This window comes from Microcaecilia unicolor, unplaced genomic scaffold, assembly GCF_901765095.1.
Source record: "Microcaecilia unicolor unplaced genomic scaffold, aMicUni1.1, whole genome shotgun sequence".
In the NCBI taxonomy this organism is placed as follows: Eukaryota; Metazoa; Chordata; class Amphibia; order Gymnophiona; family Siphonopidae; genus Microcaecilia; species Microcaecilia unicolor.
In genome coordinates, this window is record NW_021963467.1 from 1 (window position 1) to 22,054 (window position 22,054).

Below are 22,054 nucleotides of genomic sequence, written 5' to 3' on the forward strand. Positions count from 1 at the left end.
AGGTGTCAGTCACAGCCTGTGCGCTCTTTCCTAGAGAGAGTAAAGCATCATTCATACACTCTGTGGAGATGTTTCCTCATCAGAAATGTTTAATTAGAAGGAGAGAGAGAGAGAGAGAGAGAGAGAGAAGTGCATGTGATTATGAATAGGGGAAATGAGGACTCAGTTCCTACTTATGATTATGGGTTGACAAGATTAACAGAATAAAGTTATCTGAATGAATAAACTGAAGATTCTCCACAGGAGACCTCAGAGATGGAACTTCCCACTTTGTCTCCTGTGGAGAATCTTCAGTTTATTCATTCAGATAACTTTATTCTGTTAATCTTTGTCAACCCATAATCACAAGTAGGAACTGAGTCCTCATTTCCCCTTCATAATCACATGCACTTCTCTCTCTCTCTTCTCTTCCTTCTAATTAAACATTTCTGATGAGGAAACATCTCCACAGATGTATGAATGATGCTTTACTCTCTCTAGGAAAGAGCGCACAGGCTGTGACTGACACCTCACTGTCTAGGAGAGAGAGGCTCCCTGTAGAAGGCAGAGTGACAAGTATTCCTTGTCTGTCCTCCATTCCCCCCTGCTGACCCTAGGTTCCCCGTAGGAGGCCGAATGACAGGGACTCCCCTCCCACCTCATTCCACTCGGGACACAGAAAAGTTCTACTTACCCCAGCCAGGAGGAAGGGGTCCCAGTGGATCATTGTCAGTCTGGGCGCCAGAGGGCTAAAGGCAAACAAAAACAACAAAAAAAAACCTATAAATTAAAATGTGCAAAAAACCCACAAAAGTGTCATTTTTAGAAAGCATAAAAATATCAGAAAGTGCCTGGATGAATTCCCCTCTTCTCCCTCCAGGACAGCTGAACAGCACATACCTGAGCTGAGCCTCAGACCCCACAAACCGAAGGCAGAGGAGAGTGAAATGCAGGCAGACAGCACGGAGGAGGTGGCAGCTCTGGATGTCCAGGCAGAGGGAAGGCTGCTGTATACTTACACCTCCAGCTTTCTCCAAAACCTACATGCAAGTGGGAAAGCCAGAAACAGGCCTTTCCAATGAAATCATTCCCGCAAGCCCAGTCCACGCCCAGCACTTCCTGCCTGTGGACTCTGGCATTCCCTCCTCCTCATCTCAGTGTGCTGTGACAGAACACAAACACTCACAGACCAGCCACTCTCACCACACCTGCTCCCCATCCCTCCACACCTCTCAATCCATCCTCCCCCCCATATCTCTGTTGCTTCATCTCTCAGACCTCAGCTGCTCACCATATGTCCAGCCCATCTCTTGCCCCTCCAACCCCACACTTCTGCCCTTTAATTCTCATACCACCAGCCCCCTCCATCTCTCTTATCCTTATTCATCATACTTCTTTCCTTTTACCCCCTCCATCCCTCACATCACCTCCACTGAGTGGAGGATTAGCCTAGTGGTTAGTGCAGTGGACTTTGACCCTGGGGAACTGGGTTCGATTCCCACTGTAGCTCCTTGTGATTCTGGGCAAGTCACTTAACCCTCCATTGCCCCAGGTACAAACAAGTACCACTTTGAATGTAGTTGCAAAAACCACAGACGGTATATGAAGTCCCATTTCCCTTCCCTTCACCCGCTATCCCCTCTCACACCCACCTTCATGCCCTTCAACCTCTCAAACCTCCGCCCCTTCCATACATCAACCCTCGCAGACCTCCTTCTCTCCACTCTTAAACTTCTAAACCCTCCACCTCTCAGCATACCTCCATGCCTAACCCTCTCACACCTTAACATCCTTCATACATCTCCCATCCATAACTAAATACAACTCACTCAGGACCTGAGCAAGGGTATCATCCCCTATGAAAACTTCAACCATGTGCTCCCCAAATGTCCAGCATCATCCCATTCCTTCTCTAAACCCCCTCATGTGTCCAACATCTCCCTTCCCCTCTATCCCCTCCCTCTTCCCACCCTCCCCAGGTGGCCAGCATCTTTCTATCCACCTGCCCAGTGGCCAGCATCTCTCCCTTCCCTTCCTTATCCACCTCCTGAGGTGTAAGACATCTCCCCTTCCATTCCCTACCCCCCTCTACAATCTCCGCCTTTCCCCACCCTACCTCCCTTTCCCCCAACTTCCCTTTATATCCAGCATCTCGCCTTCCTTTCCCTTGCCCACTTCCACACTCATCCTTCCTCTGCCTTTGGCTGCTGCTGTAATGAAAATAAGTATGGTGTGAGACCGGGAATACAAGCCTGCGCTCAGTTGCTACTGCATCCTGTGACCTCTGAGGCCCACTTCCTATCAGACAGGATGGGGTGGGCCAGGATTTGCATGTGCTGAAAAACCCTACACCACACTCACAGCAGCATTGGGCTGCTCACCTGCCATGTTAGCCCCATGGCAAAACCCCATACCCCAAATTATGCTGTCTAGTGGTGGTGCCAGCCCTGGACTCACTCCTCACACCCCCACCCCCTCCATACCTACCCTACAGCTATTCCCTCTCACAGCCTCTCCATCCCTCTGTTCCTCACCACAACCAAACCTCCATCCCCTCCATATTTCCCTGTGGCTATCCCTTTTACAGCCTCCTCCCCTCCACCCCCTCTAGCCCTCAACATACCTCCACCCCTTCCATATCACCCTATGGTTATCCTTCCTTACATCCCCTCCCCTCCACCATCTCTATCCCTCACCACACCACACCTCCATCCCCTCCATATCTCCCTGCTGCTATCCCACCTTACAGCCTCCTCCCCTCCACTCCCTCTATCCCTCACCATATCTCCACCCCTGCCATATCTTCCTATGGTTATTCTTCCTTACATCCCCCCTCCCCTCCACCATCTCTATCCCTCACCACACCACACCTCCATCCCCTCCATATCTCCCTGCTGCTATCCCACCTTACAGCCTCCTCCCCCTCCACCCCCTCTATCCCTCACCATATCTCCACCCCTGCCATATCTTCCTATGGTTATTCTTCCTTACATCCCCCCTCCCCTCCACCATCTCTATCCCTCACACCACACCTCCATCCCCTCCATATCTCCCTGCGGCTACCCTTTCCGACAGCCTCCACTCCTCTATCCCTCACCACACCTCCACCTCCTCCATATCTCCCTGCTGCTATCCCACCTTACAGCCTCCTCCCCCCCCCCCCTCTATCCCTCACCATATCTCCACCCCTGCCATATCTTCCTATGGTTATTCTTCCTTACATCCCCCCTCCCCTATCTCTATCACTCACACCACACCTCCATCCTCTCCATATCTCCCTGCGGCTACCCTTTCCGACAGCATCCACTCCTCTATCCCTCACAACACCTCCACCCCTTCCATATCTCCCTGCATCCCCCTCCACATCTCCCTGCAGCTATCCTTTCCTTACATCCCACTACAATCCACTCGTCATTCCACTTTTTTTTCCCTAACACCAAAACTTTGGAACAACCTCCTCCTTGCTTTGAGGTCTGAACTCTCTTTCCCACGATTTAAATCACTTCTCAAAACAATTTTTTTTTACCCTGGCCTTTGGATTCACACCTCAGATGACTTAGTGGTGAGCGCTGGCTGTGCAGAGGAAGTGACCTGTAATCCTGTGGTAGGCCTGTTGCTCTTGACTGCATGACTCCTTCCTGTCTACTTCTGGAGTTCCTTTCCAAGTTTTATTTATTGATTTGTATTGTAAACCATTGCAACCTTTTGTTAGAAGTAAACTTGCTAATAAATGTAAACATAAAAATGTACTCCACATATTTACAAAGGTGGAAGGAACAGCAAATGACAGCCAGCATGGGTATAAGGTGAAGTGAAAGAAGCTATTAGAACCAAAAAAATGGAAAAAAAAAAAAAAAAAAGGACCCAAATAAGCACTGGTAAGTTAGATGCAAAGCATTAGCACAGTAACATAGTAGATGACAGCAGATAAAGACCTGATCAGTCCATCCAGTCTGCTCAATATTCTCTGTGCATTCTCTCTCAATCCTCACCTACCCTGCACTGCATCTCATCCCCTCATCAGTCCCATCTCCATCCGTCTCTCCGTTCTTCTCTTGCCTCCAAGCTATGCTTTTATCAACTTTTTAACCCCATTTCCACCTCCACTCAACCCTTTCCTCCAATACCCCCATCCCTTTTCTATGCCTCTTCAGTCTACTAGTCATTTACATTATGTCTCAGCCTCCCCCCTCCACAGGTCATCCACTTTCTCTTACCCACTCCCATTTCACACCCTCACTCTTAAAAATTATGACAGATCCTCACTAACCCTTCAGAAGTCTCTCTCCACCCCCAAACACTCAACTCAATCCCAGTCATCTTCTGCTCTGATTCCCTAGCCCCATCTTCTGCTCAATCCAGGGTCTCCAGTCCATTTGACATATCTTCTCTCTCCGTCCTGTCCTCTCTAGCACCTGCCCACTATGTCTCCACCACACCCCTGTGTCCTTGCCCCTTCTACTGCCCAGCTCTTTCACCTCATCCAAGGGCACACCTCTCGATTTTTCTCTTTCCATCTTTGGGTCCAACAACTTTCCCACTCTTCCCTCTGCTCACCTGCCTTGTCCTCCTCAGCACCTCTTCTCTCTCTCTCTCTCTCTCTCCTTCCCTCCATTACTCCAACCTCTCTCCAGCTCTCTTTCTCATTACTTTATTCAAGCTCTCTCTTATCTCCTGGTCACCTCCCTCTCCCCAGCATCTCTCTTCCTCCGTGCCTTGTGGTTAGACATCTTTGTTTCCCCTGCCCACCCTGTACTGTTCTGTTCTGCTGATGGGCAACATTTTTCTCCTCTCTCCCCCCTAAGTTCAGGCATCTTCCACCCGCACAGCCCCCCCCCCCCCCAAACCAGCATCTTCCATCCTTGCCCTCTCCCCTCCCCAGCATCTTCCACCACATAAACGCACATCCCAGAACTGGTATCTTCCACCTGCGCTTGCACCCCCCCAAACCAGCATTTTCCACCCACACCCCCCCCCCCCCCAAAGGTCCAGCAACTATCTCTGTGCTCCTCTTCCTCTCTCCCTGATGCTCCTCCAAACCCTCCTACTGGCACCAGCAGAGATGACGATCCAAGCAGACAAAGACATGATGTGAAGAAGCAAAAGACTATGGTGTTAGCTGGCACTGGGGCATCATTAACAGTACCTAGCGTCGAGTTTTCTGCACTGTACTGTTCTGGTGCTCATTAGAAGACCATTTTCTTTTCTCTCACCTGATACAGAAACCTCTGACTGAAGTGCTGCATTGCCCCTTGTAGCTGGCTCCGCTGGGATTGCCACTGCTCATAGTTCCTGACGTACTCAGCCGTGGGCCTCTGCCAAGTTGTGGTTCTGGTATTGTGATCCACGTAATAATACCTGCCACGAGGGTCCACACGCTTTTCCCAACTACAAGCAGCAGCAAAACGCATTCAGTATATACACAGAACAGCGGTTACTTAGCTGTAGCAAGTGTTCTCTCAGGACAGAGTCTGGTGTGGTAAAGCAAATGCCCGTGTAGGAACAAGGGGAACCATGCATGTACACAAGGTCCTGCACTAGCATCATAACATGGGGTCACCTCCCTTCCTTTCCTAGCTTTAAAGTTGGTAGAAGCCTCCAGGGGAGCTGAGAGGGCATTGTGAGGACTTGTCCTGCTGTCCTCGGAGAACAACTGCTACAGGTAAGTAACTTTGCTTTCTCCAAAGTCAAGCAGGAAGGTAAGTCCTTGTATGATACAGATTGCCTTTAACAAAAAAGAAAAGGGGGAGGGGAGACGGAAGCTGGGTACCAATGGCTTGGTTTTTTTTTTTTTTTGCAACAGGCCTTTTGTATGTTTTTACCTTCTGTCTTTTTTTTTTAAACCACAAAGGCAAACTGGAAACTGGGCCGTAATGGGAGATAAGAGTTTTTATTTTATTTAAAAAATGTATAACCTGCTTGATCTGGTACAGTTGAACATACATAATAAAACAAAGCTGTACTTTTTTAAACCTACTGTTGTATTGAAATCTTTTCCAAACAATGGTATATGTTATCTTTGAGATTTCCTCCATGGAGGCTAATTTGGGTGCAACCCCCACGATGTCATAGCTCTGCACCGTGAGCTCAAATATACCCTCTGATGTCAGAGGTAAGTGAGAGAAATACAATTAGATAACATGGTGCTCGGCTATGATTGGGGTTAAGAAAAACAAAAGGTCTGGGTTAATTTGCAAACAATCTTTTTTCACCTTCTGTAGCCCTCGCGGGAATTACCTCAAAGAAATGTTTACTAGACTGTTTTCTCATCTATTGTAAGTTGCATTTTTAAGAAGAATTTAAAGACATTACTCTTCTATAAACATGTAATAAGGAAAGTAATTATAATGAACCGTAAACTGTCATACGATTATTTACCGTTACATCCTAGATTCGTTTCATTAATCTAGTATCTTGGCTGTAACCCACTAAGAACTTTTTTTTTTTTTGTATCAGTGGTCTATAAATGAACTGTAATTTTCAAATAACTTTAGTCCACATCACACAGGGGTCCTTTATTAAGATGCACTGAAAAATGGCCTGCGGTAGCGTAGACGTGTGTTTTGGGTGTGCACAGAATCATTTTTCAGCGCACCTCTTTAAAAAAATGCCTTTTTAAAATTTTTGCCAAAAATGGACATGCAGCAAAATGAAAATTGCTGCATGTCGGGCCTATTTTAAATAATGTGGTGAATAAAATTATTTTTTTCAACATTGCCATTCACCATCTTTTTTCTATTCCGTGCTGGAAATGCCTAGACAAGGATCACGGAAAAGCAGGTCTATATTTTCCACGCACACTGTCTGTATGCGCGAATGCAGCTGTGCAGTTTTATACAAGCCCTTCTGTGTATGTGAAACAGGTTTACACTGGGGGGGGGGGGTAACTGAATAAAATTATCTTCTAAAAGGGTCCTTCATAACGCAGGGCTTAAGTACATATCCTGTCCTGTTTACTAAAGCCCCACGAATGCTCAGCATCTCACGTAACAGCGCACCTCCTGCTTTTATACAAGAACTTGATTAAGCATGTAAAATGATGACAATTACCCTTAAGGACCACCATGGGGTAATCATAACGGCAACATGCCACGTCCATGATTTCTGCACCTGCTCAGGTGTGCCCATCTACTTGTTTATTCATGTGAGGGTTTATAAGGTTCCTTGCAAGAACTATTTTTTCACTCAGTGATCAAACTGTGGACTGTAACAGAGCTGGATTTAAAAAGAAGTTTGGACAAATTCCTAAAGGAGAAATCCATCAGCAATTATTAGCCAAGCAGACCTTGGAATGCTACCACTCATCCCTGGGAGTGAAGACACTAAAGAATGTACTGCACTGGCATTTAACCTTCAAACAGACAACTAATATAAAATGAGGGAAAACAGCTATAGAAAAAGCTACAAGGAGCAGCTGTACGATTAAATCAGGTGTGGACTTTATTTTGAAATACCATCTTGGAAGCCCAGACCAGATGTAATCCACATGTTAAAAAAGTTGGAAGGCAGGCCAAAAAAACTGCCAGCATAGTTAAAAAAGTGAGATGAAAGAGACTATAGACCCAAAAAACATCTGTCAATAAATAGAAAAAAGATCCGAACGAAAAAAGTAGGATTGCAGCATAAGCAATGGCAAGTTGAGTGCAAAGCATGATTAGGAAGGTTAAAAGAGAATTTGAAAAGAAACTTGCTGCAGAAGCAAACACACTTGCAGTTTTGGCCAAAACCGAAAGACCACTGAACAGTAGGCCAAAAATCAACATGCTAAAGAGCAGCAAATAACCAGACCACATGGTCTACACCCCAGAGTACTGAAAAGATTCAAAAATTAAATTGCAAATCTACTATTAGTAATTTGTAACCCATCATTAAAATCATCTGTGGCACCTGAAGGTTTCAAAGTGGCCAATGTTAATACTAATTTACGTTACAAGACGTATGAGGAGAGACTTGCTGAACTAAACATGTACACGCTGGAGGAAAGGAGAAACAGGGGTGATATGATACAGCGTTCAAATATTTGAAAGGTATTAATCCGCAAACGAACCTTTTCCGGAGATGGGAAGGTGGTAGAACGAGAGGACATGAAATGAGATTGAAGGGGGGCAAACAAAAAAATGTCAGGAAGTACTTTTTCACGGAGAGAGTAGTGGATGCTTGGAATGCCCTCCCGCGGGAGGTGGTGGAAATGAAAACGGTAACGGAATTCAAACATGCGTGGGATAAGCATAAAGGAATCCTGTGCCGAAGGAATGGATCCTCAGGAGCTTAGTCAAGATCGTGAGGCGGAGCTGGAGGTTGGGAAGCGGGGATAGGGCTGGGCAGACTTATACGGTCTGTGCCAGAGCCGGGGTTGGGAGGCAGGGCTGGGGAGGTGAGGATAGTGCTGGGCAGACTTATACGGTCTGTGCCTGTGCCAGAGCCGGTGGTTGGGAGGTGGGGCTGGTGGTTGGGAGGCAGGGATAGTGCGGGGCAGACTTATACGGTCTGTGCCCTGAAGAGCATAGGTACAAATCAAAGTAGGGTATACACAAAAAGCAGCAAATATGAGTTATCTTGTTGGGCAGACTGGATGGACCGTGCAGGTCTTTTTCTGCCGTCATCTACTATGTTACTATGTTATTTTTAAAAAGGGTTCACAGGTGATCTGGGAAGCTATAGATGGTGGATGATGAGCCCGATCTTAATGCTGGGCAAAATGCTAGAGAATATTATAAGGTACAAAATTACTGAACACAGATAGAAGTGGTTTAAAGGGCCAGAGTCAACATGGGATTGGCCAAGGAAGTCTTGTCTCACCAATTTATTTTGAAGCTGTAAACAAACTTGGGCAAAGGTGAGCCGGTGGTAGAGAGAATATCTCGGGATTTTTTATATAGAGAGGTGTGGTAGCCGTGTTAGTCCACTCTTAAAGGTTATCAATAGAAATCAAACAAAATAAAACATGGAAAAGAAAATAAGATGATACCTTTTTTATTGGACATAACTTAATACATTTCTTGATTAGCTTTCGAAGGTTGCCCTTCTTCCTCAGATCGGAAATAAGCAAATGTGGTAGCAGATAGATTTTTTAGAAAGCTTCTGACAAAGTCCCTCATGAGATGCTCCTGAGGAACTTAAAAAGCCATGAGATAGGAGGCAAATGTCCTGTTATGGATTCAGAAAATAAAAGTAGAGTTTAATGGCCAATTCTCTCAGTGTAGGAAAGTAAACAGAGGTGAGCCAAAGGCTGGTGCTTTTTAACATTTATAAATGATCTGAAATGGGAACAGTGAGGGAAGTAATCAAATTTGCAAATGACACAAAATTATTCAAAGTTGTTAAATTGCATATGGACTATGAAAAATTGCAAGGCTACCTTGGGAGACTAGAGACTGGGCATTTAATGACAGAAGAAATTAAAAGTGGAAAAATGTAAAGTGAAACACGTAAGGAAGAATAATGGAAATTATAGCTACATGATGCAAGGTTCCACATTCGGAGTCAAAAAAGCAAACAGACGATTAGGAATTATTAGGAAAGGAACGGAGAACAAAATAAGGAATGTCATGATGCTTTTGTATTGCGGGAGAAAATCCGCCAGAAAAGCGGAGAACTCAAACGCCCCACGGTAAAGACAATATTGCAGAAAAAGTGGGAGAGCGACCAAGTATACCAGAAACTGGAAGATGTTCAATAATAAACAGTTTATTGATAATTTGAAGACTCGACACAATGTCATGTTTCGGCCGTCAGGCCTGCATCAGGAGTCGGACCGCAGCCTTGGGAGTCCCAGAGAACGGGAACTGGCACCGCGCACAGGCCTCCCGCCGAGCTGCCCCGATGCTCTCTCGAACTTCACCTTTAGGCGTTCCAGTTTTTGCCTGGTGCTCCCCCTACCAGCGCGCGGCGGTCATTAACTATGCGCGCCGGTAGGGGGAGCACCAGGCAAAAACTGGAACGCCTAAAGGTGAAGTTCGAGAGAGCCATCGGGGCAGCTCCGGCGGGAGGCCTGTGCGCGGTGCCAGTTCCCGTTCTCTGGGACTCCCAAGGCTGCGGTCCGACTCCTGATGCAGGCCTGACAGCTGAAACACAACGTTGTGTCGAGTCTTCAAATTATCAATAAAACTGTTTATTATTGAACATCCTCCAGTTTCTGGTATCCTTGGTCGCTCTCCCACTTTTTCTGCTTTTGTATTGCTCCATGGTGCGACCACACCTCGAGTATTCTGTGCAATTCTGGTCACCGTATCTCAAAAAGATGCAGCAGAATTAGAAAAGGTACAGAGAAGGGAGACCAAAATGATTAAGGGGCTGGAACTCCTCTGATAGGAAGGAAAGCTGCAGAGTTTAGGGCTGTTCAGCATGGAGAAGAGACTTCTGAGGGAGGTGATCACAGAGGTCTATAAAATTCCAAGTAGAGTGGAATGGGTAAATGTAAATTAATTGTTTACTCTTTCAAAGTACAAAGACTAGGGCACATTCTATCAAGGTATTAAATAGTACATCTAAAACAAATTGGAGGAAATATTTTTTTCACTCAGCACACATAGTGAAGCTCTGGAGCTCATTGCCAGAGGCTGTGGTAAGTCAGTTAGCGTAGCTGAGTTTAAAAAAGGTTTGGACAAATTCCTGAGAAAAGTCTATAAACCATTAGTAAGGAAAGCCAGTATTTATCACTTGGAGTCAGCAACAAGAAATCATGCCATTTTTTTAGGATCCTGTCAGGTACTTGTGATTTGGACTGGCCAATATTAGAAACAGATACTAGGCTGGATGGTCCTTTGGATCTGACCCCGTATGGCTATTTTTCTGTGTGACTTGCATGAAAGGGTCCTCGGGACAAGCACAGATCTCTGAGAGCGAGGAAGGGATTTTATTGCTCAGATTTTGGTTTGGAGGGGCCCATACAGTCCTTTTTTTCATGCTTCTGTGTTCGAAGCAGCAGGTTTACAATTGCTTCTAATGAACTAGCCTGAAACCCTATCCTCCATTCTCCTTATTACATGCCATGAGTCAGTCTTTCCTCTGCTAAGAATACGTGGTCATTGAATGAAATACAACAAAGTGAAGTGTAAGCAGGGTAAACTGCAAATAATGTTGTGACCTGCCTATAAATGAAATAATCAAACAGAGGGGAATTTCTCATGACCAGTACCTAAACTCAGCAACACATACAGTTTTTCTAATTACAGCAGCCTGTGCTGGATATTTATTATTTTTATTATAGCCAAGGTATAGCAAAATGATTTACAATAAATTAAAAATAAAGGAAAAAGAAAAGCAAGTTAGTTAAGATAGAAGGAGGGTTAGAGTGAGCAGATGAGGGAAGGGAGTAGCAGAAAGAGAAACTGAGGCAGGTTCTAACATCAATTTGTCTAGACTGTATTAAAGGCTAGTTGGAATAGCCAAGTCTTGATTATTTTCCTAAATTTGGGGTATGAAGACTGAAAGCTAATATGGGTAAGGAGTAAATTCCAAAGACCAGTTCCTGAGCAAGAAAAATCCCAGGAGGACAGAGGAGGGAGGAGTCCTGCTTGGAAGGAATAGAGGAAGCAGCCTGGAACATAAGGGGATAAGAGAGTAGCAAAGTAGGTGGGTGTTTGAGCGTAATAAGCCCTAAGTACTAAGACCAAGATTTTAATCTTTATACATAATGAGATGGGAAGCCAGTGTTCTTGCTTGAGAAGAAGTGAGACATGGTCACAATGGTGGGTGTTCTGTATGCGTTTCATAGCAGAAGACTGAACCAGTTGAAAATGTAAAGAGACCTAAGAGACAACCCATTGTAAACAGAATTGCAATAATCCAAAAACAATCAACCTAAGGATAAGAATTTGAAAACGTGAAATGAGAAGAAATGGCCTAACTGAACGACAGTGACGAGCAAAGAAAGAAGAGCACACCACAAAGTCAATCTGTTTAAGAGAGACCCAATCTAAATAACCCCTAATACGCCAAATGGAATTAGAGGATAAAACCTTGAACCATTGGAAAGGAAGGTATACCAGAATGAGGCAAGAGAAAGTGGATCATTATGCATATTGTGGGATTGAGAAAAAGAAGGTTGTCTGGTAGCCAGTTATCGACCACATAAAGACACATTTGAAGGAAGATAATGTCAGAAGTGGCATCAAGGGTGTACAAGAATCGAATATCATCTGCACAGAGACAGGGACTGCAGCTGATTGACTGTATTAGGACGATTAAGGGGGTGTGAAAACACTTTAAGTAAGATAGGGGCCAGTATGGACCCTTGAGGAATACCACAGGTGGCAGCGTAGGAAGAGGGAAGGTAGGAGTCGGAATGAACCTGATACGATTGGTTTGATAGATATAAGGCAAAGCAGTGAGGTCAGAATCTTTTTTTTTTTTGAGGGACAGGAGTGATGATGGAAGGGTGAAATGTGGAGGAAAGTTTGGGAACAGAAAGACTGGGAGAACAAAACTCTTCCCCAGTAGACACTGGGAGGAGTAGACAGTACGTCCTGGCAGAAGAATGCTTGGTAGTGGTGGGAGTGGAAGACACATTAACAGAAGTACATAAAGAAACTATTTTTGCTTGCCAAGACTTAGCCAGATCATCAGGGAGTAAAGCGCATGATGTGACAGTCAAATGGAGAGCAACAGTGGGGAATACAAAGTCGAAAATTTGAAAGAGATCTCTAGGTTTATTGGGATCAGTGTTAATAATGCCCAAATAGTAATCCCATTTGGTCTTCCTAACACTAGCCTGGTCTTCAGAACATTTAAGGTTGATGCTTGTGCCAGAGACTCTCTATGCGTCTGATGTGGGCAGCTGAGGTGAAACCAACCTTATGAAGAGGTGCTACTTGATCTAGAATACTGTAAACTAAGACGGCTGAGAGCTGAAGGTCTAGGGTAGTGTTAAAAGGGGGCAGGGTAGCCAGATGGGCTAGAGACCTCTTGAGGAAGTTTCAGGGTGGGAAGGGTAGGCTAAGAGTAGGACAGGTACTGGTCAAACCAAAGGAGAAGAAAGGAGGAAAAATTATAGGGAAGAGAAGAACTTTCAGCCAATATGACGACCATATCCAAAGTGTGTCCCAGACTGTGGGCTGCGTAAGGGACATGCTGAATGTAGCCCAGATCATCCAATTAAAACAAATGTGAGGAATATCTACAAACAACTTAATCTACAATCAAATATACAGACAGGAAGAAGTCTGAAGAAGAATAAATGGAGAATCTATTTATTTATTTCACGCATGTCATGTTTATGGTGTTGCTGAGTGATTTACAATATAAAATTAAAAGAAAGAAAATAAATTAAAAATAATAATTATTTTTAGATAGGAAAGGTGGGGTAAAACCAAAGACAGAAAAAAAAAAAACAGGAGACAAGACCAGAAGGGAAAAGGAAAACACAACAGAAAGGCTGGAATAGAGGAAGAGGAAGAAAAGGGGACTGCTCCCTCTGAACTTAAATGATAGCTCAAACGACCTTAAAACAAAGAAAAGCGGGTTTCTGTTAGATTTCCAAAGTGTGAGAATGTGGTGTCCCGGGAAAGGTCCAAAAGGAAGTGTGACCGGCAATAGTGTGAGCTAGGAAGAATGAAGGAGATGAGCAGGAGTGTATGGAAACAGTACATCAGGTTTGTAGGATGCTCTGGGAGTGAGGCCTTTGCAGAGAAGACATGGGGCTTTCAATCTAGACCTGGCAGAGACTGGCAACCAGAGTTCGGATTGAAACAAAGAGGAGATGTGATCATTATGGAGGAGCTTGATTGTGGCAGACTGGACCAACAGGAGATGATTTTAAAGGTGTTCAGTAAAAAAATTACATACAATAATCCAGACATCCAATTACCCATCAGTGCTTGAGGGGTGGGGTGCCACCCTCCTTTTATGAGTGTATGACAGGCAGAAAGTGGGTTTTAATAAACAGGATGGTGTCTGTGTGTCTTAGCTCCTCACGCTTCTGAGTTCACCTATGGAAAATATTGTGAATCTTTCTTCCAAATCTTTGATATATTTGCAGAGTTGGCAGTGCAGTATTTACTCTGCATTAGAGGAAGACGACATAACAGGCCAGTGAAGGGGAGGAACCTTTCTTGCTCTGGCTACGTATGAAAAGCCTTTATTGTAATAACATTATTCTCTTATTTATGGAATTATAGTCCACGTCATTCACCGTTCTGGGTGGATCACAATAAAAACATTCATAATCGATCCAGGCAACACATTTATTGCAAAAGGAGATTCACAGTAAAAACTATCTTTACTCCTTTTTGCAAAGATATGTAAAAATCAAATCTCCAGCGCCAGCCCAGACGTCACTGCTTCTCACACCATTCTTAACGGTTTTTGTTACGTGCTGAGAATGTACTGGATTGAAGGACTCTAAATAAAAATAAACCCTCCTTTATTTAACTCCGTAGTCTAATCTTGTTTTGAAATTATTTGGAAGCAACTGGAAGTTTGGAAGGGGGGACGAAGCCGTCCTTTCCTGCTGACACCTGTGTTTGTTTAGATGCTCTCATGTCTCCTGGCTTCTGACCAATGTCCTGGAAAACTCACTGAGATTAACCCCAAACATATCTGCGACCAAGAAACTATGATGCATAGCCCTAAGGCTGGGCACAGACGACACAAGCACCGCTTTCTAGGGGCCTGGCCTACATCTTCAGCTGCTATGGTCGTCTTCGTCCTATTCTCAAGCTTATGAACTCATTTTCAACTAGCCTGGGTGTTCCCCCATTTTCTTAATCTCCTCTTCCTTCCAGTCCTCAGCCCATGTCTCCCTCTAGAACTCAGGATGTTTGAAAACCCAGTCACTGCTGTACAGGGGCTGTGAGCTTTCAGCATTGCTGTTTCGGTGCCGGCATTTCTGCGTCATAAACTTTTGACCACAAAATTTGGCTGCGCTGGAATTTTGGATGCAGCCAAAATGATTGTTTCTCTCACCTGAGAACCCAGTGCCACCCGCTGCCTCTCACCATTGACCTCTGGTTCTCAGGAGCAGGACCCATAGGTCAGCTGTGCAGCTGGTGTGGTTCTCGCAAGTAGCCGGGGGTCCTTGAGAAGGAAAATATGGACTGCCCCAGGCTCTGCCTGTGAGGGAGGAGAGTTCTTCAGGAAGCCTGTCCTGCCCGCCTGAGGCAGCCCACATTTCCCTTCTGTTGAAGGATCCCCAGCTGCTCCCGAGATCTGCTCTGGCCTTCACAGCAGCGAGCTGCCACAGGCCCAGCTTCCTAGAACATTAGGTCAGTTGTGAGAGGCAGCAGAGGGGAGGATGAGGGAAGCCAGCCAGGGGCAGCCCCACCACCACACACTGTCCCTAAGAGAACTCAAATCAGGAGCAGGTATGTGGTGCGAAAGACGAGGGCCTGGGTGGTCCAGGGCCCACCCAACAGTAGCACACATTTAGCGGTAGCTGGTGGGGATCCCATGCTCTGCCAGCTGAAGACTTCCCCCTGATGGTAATGAAAACGCTACTCTCCACAATACCAGCACCTGCGCATGTGCGTTGTAGACTGCCAAGGTGGAAAGAAGCATTTTCACACCAGCTACGATATTTTTGGGGTTGGGGGGGGAGGGAGAAGACTGCCCACCCACTTCTTGCCTAGGCCCACCCAAAATCTGTTGTCTGGCTACGCCCCTGGCGAGAACACGTGACTGTGGGGGGGAGGGGGGAGGTTTAGGGTAGGGTAAACCCCATCTCAGTGCAAGAGCAGAGGTGAACATGTGGCGGGGGGCATGAACCCCCCCCCCCCTCACTGAAGCTGTTGTTGTTTTGCTGCCGGCAGAACAATAGGAGCATATTCTGTGAGAAGAACAATAATTCTGTCCACGTTCAAAATTTCAGCACAGCCAAAATTATCGCAGCAAACAGCTCTGTGTCTTGACAGTGGCGCAGAAATTCTGGTGCTGAAAAAGCAACAGCCAAAAGTCCTGCTTCGCTGTAAACGTCAACTCCACAGAAGCTGGTCCTGGGAATCGGAGAACGGCTACCGAGTCTCTGGATCGGCAAACACTAGGGTTTGATGTCAGAGAAAAGGCAGACGGGCACAGAAAAGTGATGGTCCTGAATTCAGAACTGCCAACTTTGTTAAGATGGGGCAGCAGGAGCTTAAAGAACGACAATTAACACTAAAAAAAAAAAAAAAAAAAGGTCACTTCCAACAGCAACAAATCTTTATATAAGGAAAGTAAATAAAAGCAGGAGAAAAAAAAAACAGCCTGGGTTTCAAAAGGACGGTGAAAGGGGAGGGAAAACAGATAATCACACACACAGAAGAGGAAGGGGGGGTTCAGGGTACATAGCAGAAAAGGCAGTGGAAAGAAGACAATAAAGGAAGGTGACGGTTACATGATGGGAGTGAAAGAGGGATTCCAAGAGAAGCCAGCGAAGGAACGGGCACAGCTGGAGGTTTGTAGGTGAAGCGGACAGAGAAAACACTAGAGTAAATGGGAAACTTGGATGGGCCTGGGTAGCTGTTATCAGCCGTAGAATTCAGATTCTTTACGTGAGTGTAAATGAACTGCTCAAGCCACTCTGGTCCACCTCAGCATCTGGATTTCCACCGTCCATCTTGTCTCTCTTCCTTTTTCCTTTCCCTTCTTATCCTGTTCTTTCTCCCCTATCTAATGTAATTGTAACTGATTCTTCTGTGCATTGTAAGCCACTTTGAGTGGGGTATAAATGTTCATAAATAAATAATATCTTTTGACGGCATTAATTTCATATGAAAAGTGCTTCCCATTGAACACACCTGCTCTCTAGGGTCTCATGCCCCTCAAACCATTTGCAAGCTGAGGTTCAGAAGAAAAGCTGCCCATACCCTGAATGAGGAGCAGGAGTGCAAAGTTTCATGTAATCTAATCTAGAATTACATTTTGCTTTTCTTCTCCATCAATGGGCCACCCAATGTGATTTCAACCAAAAGGAAATACACAAATATACTCTCACACTCTAAAAATTACACACATGGTCCCAAAAAGTAAACAGGCGGTAGAACGAGAGGACATGAAATGAGATTGAAGGGGGGAAGACTCAAGAAAAATGTCAGGAAGTATTTTTCACGGAGAGAGTGGTGGATGCTTGGAATGCTCTCCCGCGGGAGGTGGTGGAAATGAAAACGGTAACAGAATTCAAACATGCGTGGGATAAACATAAGGAATCCTATTCAGAAGGAATGGATCCTAAGGAGCTTAGCCGAGATTGGGTGGCAGAGCCGGTGGTGGGAGGTGGGGCTGGTGGTTGGGAGGCGGGGATAGTGCTGGGCAGACTTATACGGTCTGGGCCAGAGCTGGTGGTTGGGAGGCGGGGCTGGTGGTTGGGAGGCGGGGACAGTGCTGGGCAGACTTATACGGTCTGTGCCAGAGCCGGTGGTGGGAGGCGGGGCTGGTGGTTGGGAGGCAGGGATAGTGCTAGGCAGACTTATACGGTCTGTGCCAGAGCCGGTGGTTGGGAGGCGGGGCTGGTGGTTGGGAGGCGGGGATAGTGCTGGGCAGACTTATACGGTCTGTGCCCTGAAGAGCACAGGTACAAATCAAAGTAGGGTATACACAAAAAGTAGCACATACGAGTTATCTTGTTGGGCAGACTGGATAGACCGTGCAGGTCTTTTTCTGCCGTCATCTACTATGTTACTATGCTGCTGATCCCAGGGTTAAGAAGGATTTCCTGATCCACCTTGGTAACAGCTTATGGACTTGTCCTCCAGAAGCTTAGCTCCAAACCTTTTAAAAACCCAGCTACGTTAACTGCTTTATCCACATCCTCTGGGAATGAATTCCAGGGATTAAGTCTGCATTGAGTGAAAAAAAAATATTTTCTCTGGTTTTAAATGGTTAAAGCAGAGGCTAAGAACCATGGAAGCCAGGGGTTCAAACCCGACTACAGCTCCTTGTGATGCTGAGATAGTCACTCAATCTTCCGTTGCCTCAGGTACAAACTTATGGGCCAACGATCAGAAGCAAACGCAGGCGCTAGAGGCTGTTAGCGCCATGTTATCACCTGCATTTGCTCTCACCCCATGATCAGAGCCCTCGAGTGCATTAAATAACGCGCTCGTGGGCTCTGAACACAACTAGCATGCAAATGCATGCTAAACCTATTCATCCCCCAATGATCAGCCAATGTTTACCTGTTCCACTCAGGACTTTCTACAATTATTTCCTTTCAGCCGAGCCCTAACTTCTTTAGCCTTTCCTTATAGGTGAGTCACTCTATTCCCATTATCATTTTGGTTGCCCTTCCCTGAACCTTTTGTAGTGGCACTGTATATTTTTTGGAACCCGATACGCAGGAACGGTATCATCATTCTAGAAAGAAGCAGGCGTTTCACAGAATCTCAACAGCGCACAAAAAAGAGATCAGAGCCGCTGGCATCTCCCTATTTCTTGATGATATGCCCGGAAGAGGCTGAGCCTCTCGTATCCCAGGGATGCCCGGGGATGCCAGGAGAGGGTCTGGTGGCAGGAGACAGAGGGGTCAAGGGCACGTCTGTGCTCAGTGACTTTCATGGCCGATCTGCTCAGAATTACAATTTTTTTTTAAATTTCTTTACTTCTATTACTGTTGATAGCTCTGGTGCTCGTTATGTTCATGACACAGGACGGCAGAGAAAGGATGGTTCACTGATGCAGGCAGAAATCAAGAGACGATCAATCCTTTCCATGCCACAAAATAGAATATCAGTCAGAAAACCACTCTGCTCACCAGAACCTGAGGCATTCATTTCTATGCACTGACTTAACTGCAGACGCAATAGCTTAGCAACCGTAGCCTGTTTTTGGCGAGTTCCTTACCCTGCAGGCAGTGGCCTTTCCCACGTGGTGGTCTTGGTGTTGTGGTCGACGTAATAAACTCTTCCACTTGGTAAGTCTCTTTGTTCCCACCTAGAAGAGAAGGGAGGAGTAAGATACACAGAGACTTCACCTAAAAATCCTGTCCTGTTGAGCTATAAGTGGCACATTCAGAAGAAGCTGCACCTGGACAGTGTGAGGTAAGAAGCCCAAAGGAATAAAGCCACCTCTGAGACACCACACGCTCACTGGAAAGAGCTCACGCGATGAACATTCCTCACTTTATCCACTACTTAGATTCATGTGTTTTCCACTGGGCAGTAAACAGAAACAAAGAAAATGACGGCAGATAAAGACCATATGGCCTATCCAGTCTGTCTATCCATGCCTTTAATCCACCCCCCCAGCACACCTGGAACTGCCCTAATCTAGGTGTGCAGAGGACCCATCCTATCCCAATGCTACAGGGATTTATCAAACACCTTCTGGATGTAAATTACAGAAACCTACAGTTATCCACTTGGAAAAGACAGACAGAAGTTAAGCACCAGACTCAGGCTTCTTTGTTAATGTAGTCTACATTATCCAGTGCAGAAAATGAGCGGAGGGCACTGTGCTGTCAAACTGGTTAAATGTTAAAATTTTCCGAGTCTTAAAACAACAGACCACTCCATCAATCAATGACCTCATCCTCCCCAGCCTGCTACAGCTTTAAAACCACCACAGAACTCTTTCACAACTACGATTTATTTTACAGGGTTTACAACAGAAATCACACATTGGTAAGAAGAGAAGCAGAAAAACCAGGTAACAGGACATGGAGAAAGAGGGATGGTGGGATCAGGAACTGAAGGACTGGGGGAAAAAGGACAGAAAGGGAGCCGTAAGAAAAGCTTGTTGAAAGACCCGAGTTTTGAGCAAACTTTTACACTTCGTGTACAGATGCTGATAGGGAATTTCAAAGCTGTGGTCCCTGATAGCAGAGAGCAGTATCATGTGTAAAGTCATATCACGATGAGAGTCCTGGGTGGAGCGCAAGGGAACGCTCTGCAATACAACACGGAACCAGATCAGCTAAGTAAGTAGGACGTGAGGCCTTTAAAGACAAGAGTAAGGATTTTGAAATTATTTCAAGCAGCAGTACGAAGCCAGTGTTCAGAAGAAGCCATGGGGTGACCAGGTCTGCATGGAAGGCATCTGAAGTAATTTGATGGCCATGTTTTCTATAAGTTGGACCAGTCTTGATGGGATGGGGATGGGATTTGATATACTGCCTTTCTGTGGTTACAATCAAAGTAGTTTACATATTTTATACCAGTATTTATTTTCTACCTGGGACAATGGAGGGTTAAGTGACTTGCCCAGAGTCACAAGGAGAGGCAAGCCGTTAAAGACAGAGCTACAATAATCAGCCTTCGAGATTGCTAAGGAAAGCAGGAGAGTTCTGATAAATTGACAAGTGACAGGAGGAGGGTGATATAAGCACATTGGCCTGCGGCAGGAAAGTAAGGTGGGAGTCGAACACTATTCCCGGAATACGCACTGAGTCACGATATAAGACTGTGATGTTATCGATGAGTAAGGACGTGGGTATGGAAAATGAAAAGATCCACATTAGCAGGGCACATTACAACTGAGCTCATTTCTGCACAGCCCTGAGAAGCGAGGGTCGCCAGGGCAGAATTAACCCTTTGGTGGGTCCTAGGGCTCTCCATTGCAATACAAATACAAACCAGGCTGTACCTGGCTGTGACTGTAGCAGAAACCCAGCAGAGAAGGAAGCAATCCTTGCTGATTCCTGCTACCTGGAAAAGAACACACAGATAGCGAGAGGACAGACAGACTTCTGCGGGCTGCGGTGGCTTCCGACTGCCACAACCCCGTTCTTTTTTTCTGCCAGATGACCACCTTAAGAACTACTGTATTACACATTTGAGAGGGCCTCTACTAAAGAGCCCTAGGTATGAGCCTAGCTTGCCTATACCTTAATCCTGCCCTAACGGTCGCTCTCAAAAGTGACTTAACAACGTGTCCGGCTAAAAGACATCACCCACAACTTGAATGTGTCTAGCAATGAAGCAAAGGTCTGAGGTTTAACAGCATATGAGTGAAATCTGTCAGGAAACAGAAGGAGAGCAGCAGAGACTCAGGCAGGTGATGGAAGGACTGCGTCCATCCTGAATTCAGCAGCACCAGGAAACAGGGTGTCAGGTGGCAGCACTGACGTAACGCAGCTGGCGAAAGAGAACACCTTGCCTTTCCTAGCAGAAGAAACCACAGCAAGGGAGTCCCGCCAGCACAGGACAAAGCAAGTCTTTGTGTGCATGAGAAGGGGGGAGAGAGCTGGAAAGCAAGCTGAACGAGAAGGAAACTCAGAGCAAGATGGAGAGAAAAAAAAAAGAATTAAAGCAAGAGAAAAGAAAAAGGAGAATGTGCTGGAAAGAAAAGGAATAAAAAAGGGCCAAAGAGAAAAGTCCTAGAAAGATACTAGAGAGAAGTAACTGCCAACAACAGAAACATCTGGAAAAGGCAGACATGATGAAGTGTGGGGGGGGGGGGGGGGGGGGGAGAAAGAATGTGGTGGGCGGACAGAGAGGGGGACAAGAGACAGAGAATGTGGTTGGGGGGGGACGAGAGAGAATGGAGTGGGGGACAGAAAGAGGGCACGAGAGGATGTGGTGGGGGGACAGAGAAGGGGGCACAAGAGGGAGACAAGATGGAGTGGGGAGAAGAAAAAGGATGAATGGGGGGGGGAAGCGAGACAAGAAAGGTGATGGGGTTGAGGGTGACAGGAAACAAAGAGGCATTTGAGCTACAGGAAGTGAGGAGGGCAGACAGATGGCATGAGATAGAGAGACTGGAAAGGGTGAATTCAAAGGGGACACAAGAGAGAAGATGGTGGTGGCGAGGGGGCCAGCATATGAAATGCTGAAATACAGCTGTGTACAGATCCAGGAAACACTAGTTCACTCTTTGAACTGCTTCTACAATGTGGTTGTTTCACTGAGATAGGGCAAGAGGAGTTAATGACATTTAAACATGGGGTTAATAGTAACACACACAATTACAAAGGATCTGTGTAAACGTTGGCAAACTGTCCTGTACTGTCCTCAAAGCAAGGGCAATGCAAAAATTTACACAGACATCAGACTGGTTCCTAAACCACTGACATCTTCACCTTATAGACACTGATTAACGAACATCCCCTCAGTGAGAATATCGACAGGGCCCGATGCACAAAGGCACCCGTTAAATATGGGTGCCACTGGAAAATTTACCGAGTTGCAAACAGCAACCGATGCACAAAAGGGATCACATGCAAATG

General features: G+C 45.8%; 1 protein-coding gene across 1 annotated transcript in view; it reads right to left on the reverse strand.

Moving 5' to 3' along the window:
• Positions 1-673: 673 nt before the first annotated feature.
• Positions 674-22,054, reverse strand: part of LOC115459340 (NEDD4-like E3 ubiquitin-protein ligase WWP2) — a gene marked incomplete at its 3' end in the record, with an annotated part of 91,000 nt that continues 69,619 nt past the window's right edge. Inside the window, exons 6-8 of the mRNA XM_030189181.1 lie at positions 18,733-18,822; positions 5,193-5,367; positions 674-728 (exon numbers count right to left, since the gene is read on the reverse strand). Of these exons, the coding sequence (XP_030045041.1) occupies positions 674-728; positions 5,193-5,367; positions 18,733-18,822 (320 nt within the window). The remainder of the gene's footprint in view (positions 729-5,192; positions 5,368-18,732; positions 18,823-22,054) is intronic.